The sequence below is a fragment of the Salmo trutta genome, chromosome 21 (genome assembly GCF_901001165.1).
Source record: "Salmo trutta chromosome 21, fSalTru1.1, whole genome shotgun sequence".
In the NCBI taxonomy this organism is placed as follows: domain Eukaryota; kingdom Metazoa; phylum Chordata; class Actinopteri; order Salmoniformes; family Salmonidae; genus Salmo; species Salmo trutta.
The window spans coordinates 42,620,692-42,633,292 of NC_042977.1; the positions used below are offsets into that span (position 1 = coordinate 42,620,692).

Genomic DNA, 12,601 nt, shown 5'->3' on the forward strand with positions numbered 1-12,601 from the left:
ACCCTGGATTCCTGCGTTACCTTGTCCATAGACTACTTATAGGGTAAGGAAACACTATGTAATTTGGGTGAACTATCCCTTTAAGAGTATAAACAATAGTGAAAGCAGTGATGCTGAGAAAAAAGTTGAAAGATACTCAAGTCAAGAATCTATTGTGTTAGATCAAGCTTCTTCCCCCTATTGTTCCTTGGCGTCCACATCACCAACAAACTAAGATCGTCCAAGGACACCAAGGCAGTCGTGAAGAGTGCACGACAAAACCTATTCCCCTCAGGAGACTGAAAAGATTTGGCATGGGTCCTCAAATCCTCAAAAGGTTCTATAGCTGCACCATCGAAAGCATCCTGACGGGTTGCATCACTGCCTGGTATGGCAACTGCTCGGCCTCCGACCGCAAAGCACAGAGGTTAGTGTGTACGGCCCAGTAGATCACCGGGGACAAGCTTCCTGCCATCCAGGACCTCTATACCAGGCGATGTCAGAGGAAGGCCCTATAAATAGTCAAAGACTCCAGCCACCCTAGTCATAGACTGTTCTCTCTGCTACCGCAAGCGGTACCGGAGCGCCAAGTCTAGGTCCAAGAGGCTTCTAAACAGCTTCTACCCACAAGCCTCCTGAACAGCTAATCAAATGGCTACCCAGACTATTTGCATTTCCCCTCCCCTTCTATCCTGCTGCTACTCTCTGTTATTATCTATACATAGTCACCTTAATAACTCTACCTACATGTACATATTACCTCAACACCGGTGCCCTCGCACATTGACTCTGTACCGGTACCCCCTGTATATAGCCCCGCTATTGTTATTTACTGCTGCTCTTTAATTATTTGTTATTATTATCTGTTACTTTTTTGTAGGTATTTTCTTCAAACTGCATTGTTGGTTAAGGGCTTGTAAGTAAGCATTTCACTGTAAGGTCTACACCTGTTGTATTCGGCTCATGTGACTAATAACATTTGATTTGAATATGATATCTGAGTGAGAGTGACTAACAATATCAATGGTAGCCCCCCAGTCGGTAATTTTACCATGATTACTACAAGTTTAAATAGCTGGCCACTAGACTAACTTACCAATCTAAAACATTTTTGCTGACATAAGAGAGAACTGTTGATGCACAACCAAATTTAGAAATGTCACCTTGTGTATTCTACTATTATAACTCTCAATAGTAAGTTGAGACCCCGACTGAGTTCCTAAAAAATAAATACAAAATAAAATGTTTTGGGGTGATCAGGATTGAACGAGGGCATACAGCCAGTTGCCCATCCCGGCTCTAGAGAAAACAACTACAAATGAATGAATAGCGTTTAAAAATTCTGGGAACTTTCCTAAAATTCCCATGTTTTCCAGAAATCCCTGTTGGAAGATTCCTGGAATCAGAGGGAATAAGCAGAACATCCAGAATCCTCTGACCAGGATTTCTGGATAAAAAAAAATATATATATATATATATATATATATATATATATATATTTTGGGAAGGTTACCAGAATTCTTCAACCCTATGAATGAATCAATAATATCTTCATATTAAATCACAGATGAACAGTACATTCCATGCAATGTCACAAGCCAATTGAAAGCTGAATGGAATGTAGAAAAAAAAAAAGTGTTTGCTGTAATTTGATATCAATTAGGTAAACCCATGTCCAGGGCTCTCACACTCACACACAGCAATCACCCGTACCTGGTTGTGATGGTGCTGACTACAGTGGGGCTGGGGATAGGTGCTACTGTGGAGTGGACCATCACCGTTTGTGAGGACATAGCAGGGCCACTTTAAATGTCCATGAAAGAGGGGACAGACAAGGACAGAGAGAGAGAGAGAGAGAGAGAGAGAGAGAGAGAGAGAGAGTTAAGAAACAGCGAGTTAAGAGATAGTGTCACTTTCTATTCACCAACTGTCCTCAAGCCAAATTTTTTAACCCTTGCTTTGTTGACGAAATGACCTTAGTGGCGCTCAGTAATGATCAGAGGGTGACGTACGTGTGAGCGGTGTCCACTTCCTCGTTGGTGATAGGCTGTGTGTGCGAGCGGTCTTGGACTCGTAACAAACGCCTCTCCGTGGCGGGGTCACGGGACCGTGGTCTGGGAACGCTACCTGTGATCCTCTCTAGCTCCTGTGAAGGGAATCGAAGAGGAACAGTCCTAAGGAGTAAATCTCCGCTCATCAACGACGTACATAAAACAACGGGTATATCATTTATGGACTGGTTTCCTGGACACGGATTAAGCCAAGTCCTGGACTGAAAAGCAGGCCCAATGGAGAACGTCTATTGAAATATATTTTTAGTTCAGGGCTTAATCTGTATCCGGGAAACTGTCCCTAAATGTAGACAACTACACACAAGGCAGATACTGTACCCTAAAAAGGGACCTCTTAGCAGCCACACTCATCTTAGCTCTCTCATCAAGCTTCTCTTCGTCAGCTGTGAAAAAGAAAGGGCAGAAAATGTATGTCAATGTCAGATCACAACATAAACCACGTTTCCATCCAACCATGAATTAATTACCTGACGCGTGAAAACAAACATCACGACTGGGCAGATGGAAAAAAAAAAGCCGTCAAAAAAAAAGCAAAAAAATTAAAATTAATTATGCGAGATATGGCGGTGGAAAAATCTTTATGGGCAAATATTGATATAATAACAATCATATCAAAGTGAATTGAGTCACGTGATATGTTGTGTTGTCCTCCCACTAGGACTCAGGAAAGCCTGCAGTTTATTAGGCTACAGAGGAAATAAATGATGAACTTCACAGGGTGCTCCTTTCCAATAAAAATCATGGGTCTTATTCTGGTGACATGATGATCAATGACTGCTGTTTGACAAATACAAATAATATCGCTCTTATCTATAATAATCTCATCATGTAGGTAGCCTACCCGCACTGTAATTGCCAGCTGTTGGCTAGAGCAGTTTGATGGAAACACATCTCTGGTGGGAAAATGCGCATATAGTTTTTTGCAGATTTTAGAACATTTCCATGAAAATCTGTCACAAATTGGTTGGAGAATAGTATAACGTTTTTGAATATTGCTTGGATGCCAACACTCTCACGAGTTTGATCCCCCATAGCGGTGTGCCTCATTTCCCTCCTTCGGGGAACAGTAGTTATATTCATAACTTTGAAATGTGTGTGTATTTCCCTGACTGACAAAGTCAATTCATCTAGGCAATTTTAGCTATCGTTCACCTCAACCATTGTGCTGTTAGATAGGGAGGCAACATGGCCAATTAAGATTTGTTTTAATTAAGAGTGTTATTGGTAACTAAATGAAGCAAATCTCCATGGATACTTGCCTTCTGGGTTCTGTAGCTCTGTTGGAGTCAGATGAGACCTGAGGGATAAAACAAAGACAAAATTCAATAGTGGTCTTTTGCTATAAGGCACAGTACAAATTACCCACAAGAGAACAAACAATCCAAGTATTGAAAGCTTAAAAATCCATCTAGCCTCCAGCATGTATCACACCCACTGGTGATCTTACCAAATATATTATGTGGATATTATCCAGTCACTCAGGGCCTTCAATACCCATCAGACTCCAGCCATCCAGCCCTTCTGCTGAGGTGATGGGCTGCGTCCTAATACTCTCACCTATCAGACTCCAGGCACTCTGGGCCGCGTCCTAATACTCTCACCTATCAGACTCCAGCCACTCTGGGCCGCGTCCTAATACTCTCACCTATCAGACTCCAGCCACTCTGGGCCGCGTCCTAATACTCTCACCTATCAGACTCCAGCCACTCTGGGCTGCGTCCTAATACTCTCACCTATCAGACTCCAGCCACTCTGGGCTGCGTCCTAATACTCTCACCTATCAGACTCCAGCCACTCTGGGCTACGTCCTAATACTCTCACCTATCAGACTCCAGCCACTCTGCAGAGGTGATGGGTTGGGTCCTAAACCTCTCAGAGGACTTGCGGTTGTCTCCTGGGGTGATGTACCGCCGCGGCCTCCTTGCCGCACCACGCTCCCGATCAGCGCTCCCAGCAGCCGGATCTACTTCCATAGCAGTTAGCTCTACTTTAGTCAGCTCCCTTTTAGGGTCGTGATTAGGGATGGATATAGAGACGACGGCAACATAAAAGGAGAATAATACTGAGAGAACAAACGGCATATTGATGATGCGTTTAGTACGTCTTCCACAGCAATCCAGGTTAGAGCACGATCACACCACAAAAATATTATCTGTCCCAAAAAATCTGAGATTTTGTCAGCAGCCCACTTGTGTTTGAATCCTCACACAGCACAACGTGCAGCAACAAACCACTCATGTTTGCCCAACAGGCTGACAGAATGTCCAAGCAGGTGGCTAAACAAATAGTAAGTTACGCCTCAAACAGGCCTAGATCTCTTGATATCACGTTTGACTATGCAATACACTGCCCTAAAATGAACACAAGCTCAAACACCTCAAGCCTCATAATAGGATGATGGTCTACATTAGTGTTAGGTAATTAACCACATCAAACAGATTAAAGAGTCAGTAGCTAGCCAGTGGTAGCCATGCTGTTCCACCTACAGCTCTGGCTTCCTGTTGGCGTTCTCCAGGTACGAGTGTCGGAGCTGGGCCACAGAGACCCTGGTGTCCAGGGCTCCCACCTCCCCGTTGGGCAGCACCCCCATCACCACCCCTCCCTCCCTGGCCAGCTGGGCTGCTCTCTCTCTGCTGGCTGCTGTCCTCTCCATGCTCCTGTAGGCAGCCGGGCGCTGGCTCACGCCGATGTCGGACATGGAGCGTGTGCGGACCTTGGGCTTGGGGGGCCTGCGCGGCCCAGCTGGCTCCATGCTGCTGGGTTTGGCCTGGGGGTGGGAGGCACCACTCTGGAGGTAGACGGCCGACTCACTGCCTCTCTGTTGCCCAGGCTGACTCTGGCTCTGCTGGCAGAGGGGCTGCTGTCTGGGCTGGGCGTGGGAAGAGATCTCCATGGGCCTGGCTGGACCTGTCTCCTCTGTGTCCTGGATGTGGCTGGACAAGTGCTGATGTTGCTGCTCGTCCCTGTCCTGAAGCCTAGTCTCCAACTCTTTTGAGTTCGCCCGACTGGTTCTCCCCCCCACGATGCCATAGCTCTCCCACTCCGTGCCAGTTGAGGTGGCAGAGTGGTCCTGGCGGCTGCCTGGGACCCGCTGGGGCTCCCTTCTCTGGGGGTCGTCCACGCTCTTCTCCCTGCGGCGGATCTCAGAGGGCAGCACGGCCTTCCTACTCTTTAGCAGACCCTCAGTGAGGACCTCTCTCAGCGCCTGCCTGCCCTCCCTGTGGGTCTCCCTCTGGGTCGTGTAGATGTGGTCGGCACTGACCTTCCTCCTCGGGGGCACCACCTCCACCACCGGGGGGTCCATGGGGGTCCACTGGTGGGTACCGTGGAGGCCCAAGGCAGGGTCTGATGTGTGGGTGTGTGGTACTGAGGCGTGGTGGTCTGGGACGTGGACGTAGGCAGGCTGGGAGGGCTGAGAGGGGGCAGTCTTTTGATAGGTGACAGGGTCAGAGCTGTGACCACGCTGGGACAGGTGGTGAGCTGCGGTGGTGTGAGCCCAATCACGCTGTCTGTTCACTCGGGGCTCTGGAGCCAGAACCCGCTCTGCTGGGACCATTTGGACACCACTGTCATCTTTTAACATTCTCTCTCTTACTCTGGTTCTTAAAGGGGGAAGGATGGATTAACTAACTTCAGATCTCAAAGGCTATTAAACAGACACCCATATAAACTATAGTCAGTGCCCTTGTTGTTCCAAATGTCACCTTATTCACTTCATAGTGCCCTATGGGCCCTGGACAAAAGTAGTGCATTATATAGGGAATAGGGTTCCATTTGAGATGCACGCCAAGTCAACTATAAATGTGATCAAATCAAGTGATTATTAATTTAAGAATGACATTAAATCTAGGGTCAACAAACAGGGATATATAAAGACAGCAGTAGATTGTCATGGGACAAACAACATCCATCTGACTGACAGAATGGTTTCACAAGTTCAGGTAGTGACATCACGCCCCATGTTGTAGTTCAATACTAATCCTTGCTGCGTCATCTCTAGCTCACTCTAATTTCTCTTGGCCAAAGTGTGAGCAAGCCTAAACTATTTTTTATCTGTGACCCCTTGCTCCCAGCAGCCAAAGGTCATGTTAAGCTGTGTCCCAAATGGCACCCTATATAGTACAATACATTTGACCAGGGCTCTGGTCGCACCAAATAGGAAATAGGATGCCATTTGGGATTCATCCTTAATCTCCTCGTACACCACTAAGCCAACCCTAATTGATGGGCTGCTGCTTCATTTGTCATGGAAGGAGTTTAAACAGTATACACGCTACACAGAGACAGCACGTCTCCATTTTGACCTAACACTTAACCTAGCGTTACTGGGAAGATAAGTCCACACATACAGTCATGGCCAAAAGTTGAGAATGAAACAAATATTAATTTCCACAAAGTTTGCTGCTTCAGTGTCTTTAGATATTTTTGTCAGATGTTACTATGGAATACTGAAGTATAATTACAAGCATTTCACAAGTGTCAAAGGCTTTTATTGACAATTACATGAAGTTGATGCAGAGTCAATATTTGTAGTGCTTACCCTTCTTTTTCAAGACCTCTGCAATCCGCCCTGGCATGCTGTCAATTAACTTCTGGCCCACATCCTGACTGATGGCAGCCCATTCTTGCATAATCAATGCTTGGAGTTTCTCAGAATTTGTGGGGTTTTGTTTGTCCACCCGCCTCTTGATTATTGACCAAGTTCTCAATGGGATTAAGTTCTGGGGAGTTTCCTGGCCATGGACCCAAAACATTGATGTTTTGTTCCCCGAGCCACTTAGTTATCACTTTTGCCTTATGGCAAGGTGCTCCATCATGCTGGAAAAGGCATTGTTCGTCACCAAACTGTTCCTGGATGGTTGGGAGAAGTTGCTTTCTGAGGATCTGTTGGTACCATTCTTTATTCATGGTTGTGTTCTTAGGCAAAATTGTGAGTGAGCCCACTCCCTTGGCTGAGAAGCAACCCCACACATGAATGGCCTCAGGTTGCTTTACTGTTGGCATGACACAGGACTGATGGTAGCGCTCACCTTGTCTTCTCCGGACAAGCTATTTTCCGGATGCCCCAAACAATCGGAAAGGGGATTCATCAGAGAAATGACTTTACCCCAGTTCTCAGCAGTCCAATCCCTGTACCTTTTGCAGAATATCAGTCCGTCCCTAACGGTTTTCCTGGAGAGAAGTGGCTTCTTTGCTGCCCTTCTTGACACCAGGCCATCCTCCAAAAGTCTTCGCCTCACTGTGCGTGCAGATGCACTCACACCTGCCTGCTGCCATTCCTGAGCAAGCTCTGTACTGGTGGTGCCCCGATCCCGCAGCTGAATCAACTTTAGGAGATGGTCCTGGTGCTTGCTGGACTTTCTTGGGCACCCTGAAGCCTTCTTCACAACAATTGAACCGCTCTCCTTGAAGTTCTTGATGATCCGATAAATGGTTGATTTAGGTGCAATCTTACTGGCAGCAATATCCTTGCCTGTGAAGCCCTTTTTGTGCAAAGCAATGATGACGCCACATGTTTCCTTGCAGGTAACCATGCTTGACAGAGGAAGAACAAATGATTCCAAGCACCACCCTCCTTTTGAAGCTTCCAGTCTGTTATTCAAACTCAATCTGCATGACAGAGTGATCTCCAGCCTTGTCCTCGTCAACACTCACACCTGTGTTAACGAGAGAGTCACTGACATGATGTCAGCTGGTTCTTTTGTGGCAGGGCTGAAATGCGTTTTGTGGATTCAGTTCATTTGCATGGCAAAGAGGGACTTTGCAATTCATCTGATCACTCTTCATAACATTCTGGAGTATATGCAAATTGGCATCATACAAACTGAGGCAGCAGACTTGTGAAAATTAATATTTGTGTCATTCTCAAAACTTTTGGCCACAACTTTACAGTAGCCATTTTGACCTAACACTTAACCTAGTGTTACTGGGAAGATAGGTCAAAATCGCTAATGTATGTGTGGACTTATCTTCCCAGTAACGCTTGGTTAAGTGTTAAGTCCACACATATAGTAGCCTGAATGCCGGTCTGGCAGTTCTATTACGCCAACCATCCTTGTCCGTCACGGTCATGTTTGGCTTGACACACAATAACAGCGATGGAGTTGGCAAGAGCAAACAGATGTAGGGTCAGGCTATGCTACATCAGCTGCACTGCATTGATCCTATGTTGGTTTGAAGTGATAGCCACTTATACACCTGTTGGAAAGCTACACATAGCTGGAACAAAATCAAATCTAAATGTTATTTGTCACATGCGTCGTTATCAACATGTGTAGACTAACAGTGAAATGCTCACTTACAGGGCCTTTTCCAACAATGCAAAGTCAAAGATAAGACACACGCACACGCTCGCCTCCAGCACACAGGCACTGTTGGGGCGAGTGACTCTGCATTTACAATGGCTAGCCCCAAGTCGTTATATATTTTAAAACATTATTGTGCATTTTGCTATTTGCCTCATGACTCCTGAATACTTTGTTGACTACAAACTTTCTTTACCTAACCTTGGGACAGTGTCACAGTATCTAACGAAGGTGGCGCCCCTCCTCGGTCGGGCGGCGCTCGCCGGTCGTCGTCGCCGGCCTATTAGCTGCCACCGATCGTTGTTTCTGTGTCTTTTGGTTTTGTCTGTCTATCCCGCACCTGTTTTGTGTTTGTCATTAGTGGGGGGTTATTTAGTGTGTATTTTCAGTTGGGGTTCTCGTGCGGGATTGTTCATTTGTTCACTCAGGACAGTTGTAATTATATCCTATTAGTAGACATTATATTGCCCGGCTGCGCCCCGCGCGCTGTTTGTTTTCCAGTGCGCTTATTTGTTTTGAGAAAAGTGTTTTCTCCTGGCGGACTTCGCCACGCGCCCTGTGCCCAACGGCTATTGCGTCTTGTATTTATTATTAAAACTCAGTTGCTCCGGCCCTCTGTCTCCTGCTCCTGATTTCACATATCTACTGGTCCTAGACAATCGTGACAGAATCCCGCACCGAAAATGGAGTCAGCAGGAGCAGAAGCGCCGTCCATGGCTGAGCAGGTCTCTCAACACGCCAGCCTCCTCCACCGCCTAGGCTCGGCCATGGACCAGGTGTTGGCCCGGTTGGAGAACTGGGAGAGAGGTGCTTCCCCAGCTGGACCAGCTCCGGTCCCTCACCCTGCGCCCCTACACACACACCCCCTGAAGCGGGCACCGGTGGTATCCGGATTACTCCTCCCCGGGAGTTCGATGGGACGGCCGCTGGGTGCAAGGGGTTCTTGCTCCAATTGGAACTATACCTGGCGACCGTCCGCCCCCCCCCCCCCCTCCGACGAAGAGAGGGTGAGTGTCCTCGTCTCCTGTCTCACGGGTCGAGCCCTAGAAATGGGCCAATGCGGTCTGGGATGGCCCAGACTCGGCTCGGGGCGACTACCCTGAGTTCACCCGCCGCTTCCGGGCGGTTTTCGATCATCCCCCGGAGGGCAGGGCGGCGGGTGAGCGGTTATTCCATTTGAGACAGGAGACGAGGAGCGCTCAGGATTTCGCCCTGGAATTCTGGACTCTCGCCGCTGGATCGGGGTGGAACGAGCGGGCCTTGATAGACCACTATAGGTGTAGCCTTCGCGAGGACGTCTGCCGGGAGCTGGCCTGTAGGGACAACGCCTCCACCCTCGACCAACTGGTGGACTTGTCCATTAGACTGGACAACCTGCTGGCTTCCCGGGGACGTTCCAGTCGGGGCCTGTTCGTTCCGCCTCCCAGTCCCCCCGCTCCACAGCCCATGGAGATAGGGGGGGGGCTGCGTCGAGGAGGACCGGAGGGGGGGGGGGTCTCTCCTGCACCCGATGTGGACGCAGAGGACACACTGTGGACCGGTGCTGGAGTGGTCCCCCCGGGAGTTCGGAGGGCAGGCAGAGCACTACTTCGAACCCCCAGGTGAGTCCGCACCAGCCACACCCAGAGCCCCCTGTCGACCACATGTACACCTCGGTTTGTTTTCCAGATTTTTCCCCTCACTTCCAGTATAAGGCACTAGTCAATTCAGGTGCAGCTGGGAGTTTTATGGACCTTGGGTTAGCGAAAAGGTTAGGGATTCCCCTGGTTCAGCTGGACCACCCCTTCCCCGTGCACGCCCTAGATAGTCGACCGCTAGGGTCAGGCCAAGTAGGGAAGGTCACAGTGCCACTGGTGATGCAGACGTGGGGGGGTCATGAGGAGCGTATCAGCCTGTTCCTCATTGACTCCCCAGCGTTTCCGGTGGTACTGGGAATCCCCTGGCTAGCCACGCACAACCCTCAGATTTCGTGGAGACAGAGGGCTCTTACGGGGTGGTCGAGGGAGTGCTCAGGTAGGTGCATAGGAGTTTCCATCGGTGCGACTACGGTGGAGAGTCCAGACCAAGTCTCCACCGTGCACATTCCCTCAGAGTATGCCGATTTGGCTATCGCCTTCAGTAAGACGAAGGCGACTCTATTACCACCCCATCGACGAGGGGATTGTGCGATAAACCTCCAGGCCGACGCGGTCCTTCCTAGGAGTCACGTGTATCGTATCCTCTGTCTCAGGAGGAGACAGTGGCTATGGATACATACGTCACTGAATCCTTGAGACAGGGATACATTCGGCCATCTAAGTCCCCCGTCTCCTCGAGTTTTTTTTTTGTGAAGAAGAAGGAGGGAGGTCTGCGCCCGTGCATTGACTATAGAGGTCTAAATGCTATCACAGTGGGTTTCAGTTACCCGCTACCTCTCATTGCTACGGCAGTGGAGTCATTTCACAGGGAGCGCTTCTTCACGAAATTAGATCTCAGGAGCGCATATAACCTGGTGCGTATCCGAGATGGAGACGAGTGGAAAACCGCATTTAGTACCACATCGGGCCATTATGAGTACCTCGTCATGCCGTATGGGTTAAAGAACGCTCCCGCTGTCTTCCAATCCTTTGTGGACGAGGTCCTTCGGGACATGCTCGGGCAGGGTGTGGTGGTGTACATCGATGACATCCTGATTTGCTCCGCCACACACGCCGAGCATGTGTCCCTGGTGCGTAAAGTGCTTGGGCGGCTGCTGGAGCATAACCTATACGTCAAGGCGGAGAAATGTGAGTTCTCCAAACGAGCCGTCTCATTTCTAGGATATCGCATTTCCACCTCAGGGGTGGAGGTGGAGTGTGACGGCTGTGCGTAATTGGCCAACCCCAACCACTGTGAAGGAGGTGCAGCGGTTCTTGGGGTTCGCTAATTATTATCGGAGGTTTATCCGGGGTTTTGGTCAGGTGGCGGCTCCCATTACCTCACTGTTGAAGGGGGGGCCGGTGCGGCTACGATGGTCAGCAGAGGCGAACAGAGCCTTCCTTCGTCTGAAGGTTCTGTTTACCAACGCACCTGTCCTGGCGCATCCGGACCCCTCTTTGCCATTCATAGTGGAGGTGGACGCGTCCGAGGCTGGGGTAGGAGCTGTGCTATCGCAGCGCTCGGGCGTTCCTCCGAAGCTCCGCCCATGTGCCTTCTTTTCTAAGAAGCTGAGCCCGGCGGAGCGCAACTATGATGTGGGGGACCGGGAGCTGTTAGCTGTGGTCAGGGCTTTGACGGTGTGGAGACATTGGCTTGAGGGGGCACGTCACCCTTTTCTCATCTGGACCGACCACCGTAACCTGGAGTATATCCGGGCAGCGAGGAGGCTTAATCCCCGTCAGGCAAGGTGGGCCATGTTTTTTACGAGGTTTAACTTCACTCTCTCGTACATTCCAGGTTCCCGGAACCGGAAGGCTGACGCACTGTCGCGTCTCTACGACACCGAGGAGCGGACCATCGATCCTACTCCCATACTTCCCGCCTCCTGTCTGGTGGCGCCGGTGGTATGGGAGGTGGATGCGGACATCGAGCGGGCGGGTCGGTCAGAACCCACTCCACCGCAGTGTCCCGTGGGCCTGAAATACGTTCCACTTGGTGTTCGCGATCGTCTGATCCGATGGTCCCACACTCTACCCTCCTCGGGTCATCCTGGGGTGGAACGGACAGTGCGGGGCCTGAAGGGAAGGTACTGGTGGCCCACCTTGGCTGAGGATGTTCGGCGTTATGTCTCTTCCTGTTCGGTATGCGCTCAGTGCAAGGCTCCTAGGCACCTGCCTCGAGGGAAATTACAGCCCCTCCCTGTTCCGCAACGGCCTTGGTCTCACCTCTCGGTGGATTTCCTCACGGATCTCCCGCCATCCCAGGGGAATACGGCGATCCTGGTCGTTGTGGACAGGTTCTCTAAGTCCTGCCGTCTGCTCCCTTTGCCCGGTCTTCCTACGGCCCTGCAGACCGCGGAGGCCCTGTTCACCCATGTCTTCCGGCACTATGGGGTGCCCGAGGACATCGTATCTGATCGGGGTCCCCAGTTCACGTCCAGGGTGTGGAGATCGTTTATGGAGAGGCTGGGGGTCTCGGTCAGCCTGACCTCGGGTTTCCACCCCGAGAGTAATGGGCAGGTAGAACGCATCAACCAGGATGTGGGCAGGTTTCTGCGGTCATATTGCCAGGACCGGCCAGGGGAGTGGGCGCAGTTCGTGCCATGGGCCGAGATGGCCCAGAACTCTC

At 50.0% G+C, this 12,601-nt stretch overlaps 1 protein-coding gene across 11 annotated transcripts in view; it reads right to left on the reverse strand.

The window, feature by feature from the left end:
• LOC115157482 (supervillin) overlaps positions 1–12,601 on the reverse strand; it is a 97,035-nt gene that overhangs the window by 41,876 nt on the left and 42,558 nt on the right. For 10 of the 11 annotated variants that reach the window (XM_029705774.1, XM_029705769.1, XM_029705767.1 and 7 more), the window contains 6 exons: positions 4,538–5,653; positions 3,873–4,052; positions 3,311–3,348; positions 2,370–2,434; positions 1,992–2,125; positions 1,693–1,782 (listed from right to left, as the gene is read on the reverse strand). In XM_029705774.1, the coding sequence (XP_029561634.1) occupies positions 1,693–1,782; positions 1,992–2,125; positions 2,370–2,434; positions 3,311–3,348; positions 3,873–4,052; positions 4,538–5,653 (1,623 nt within the window). The remainder of the gene's footprint in view (positions 1–1,692; positions 1,783–1,991; positions 2,126–2,369; positions 2,435–3,310; positions 3,349–3,872; positions 4,053–4,537; positions 5,654–12,601) is intronic. The other variant, XM_029705778.1, reaches the window with a different exon arrangement.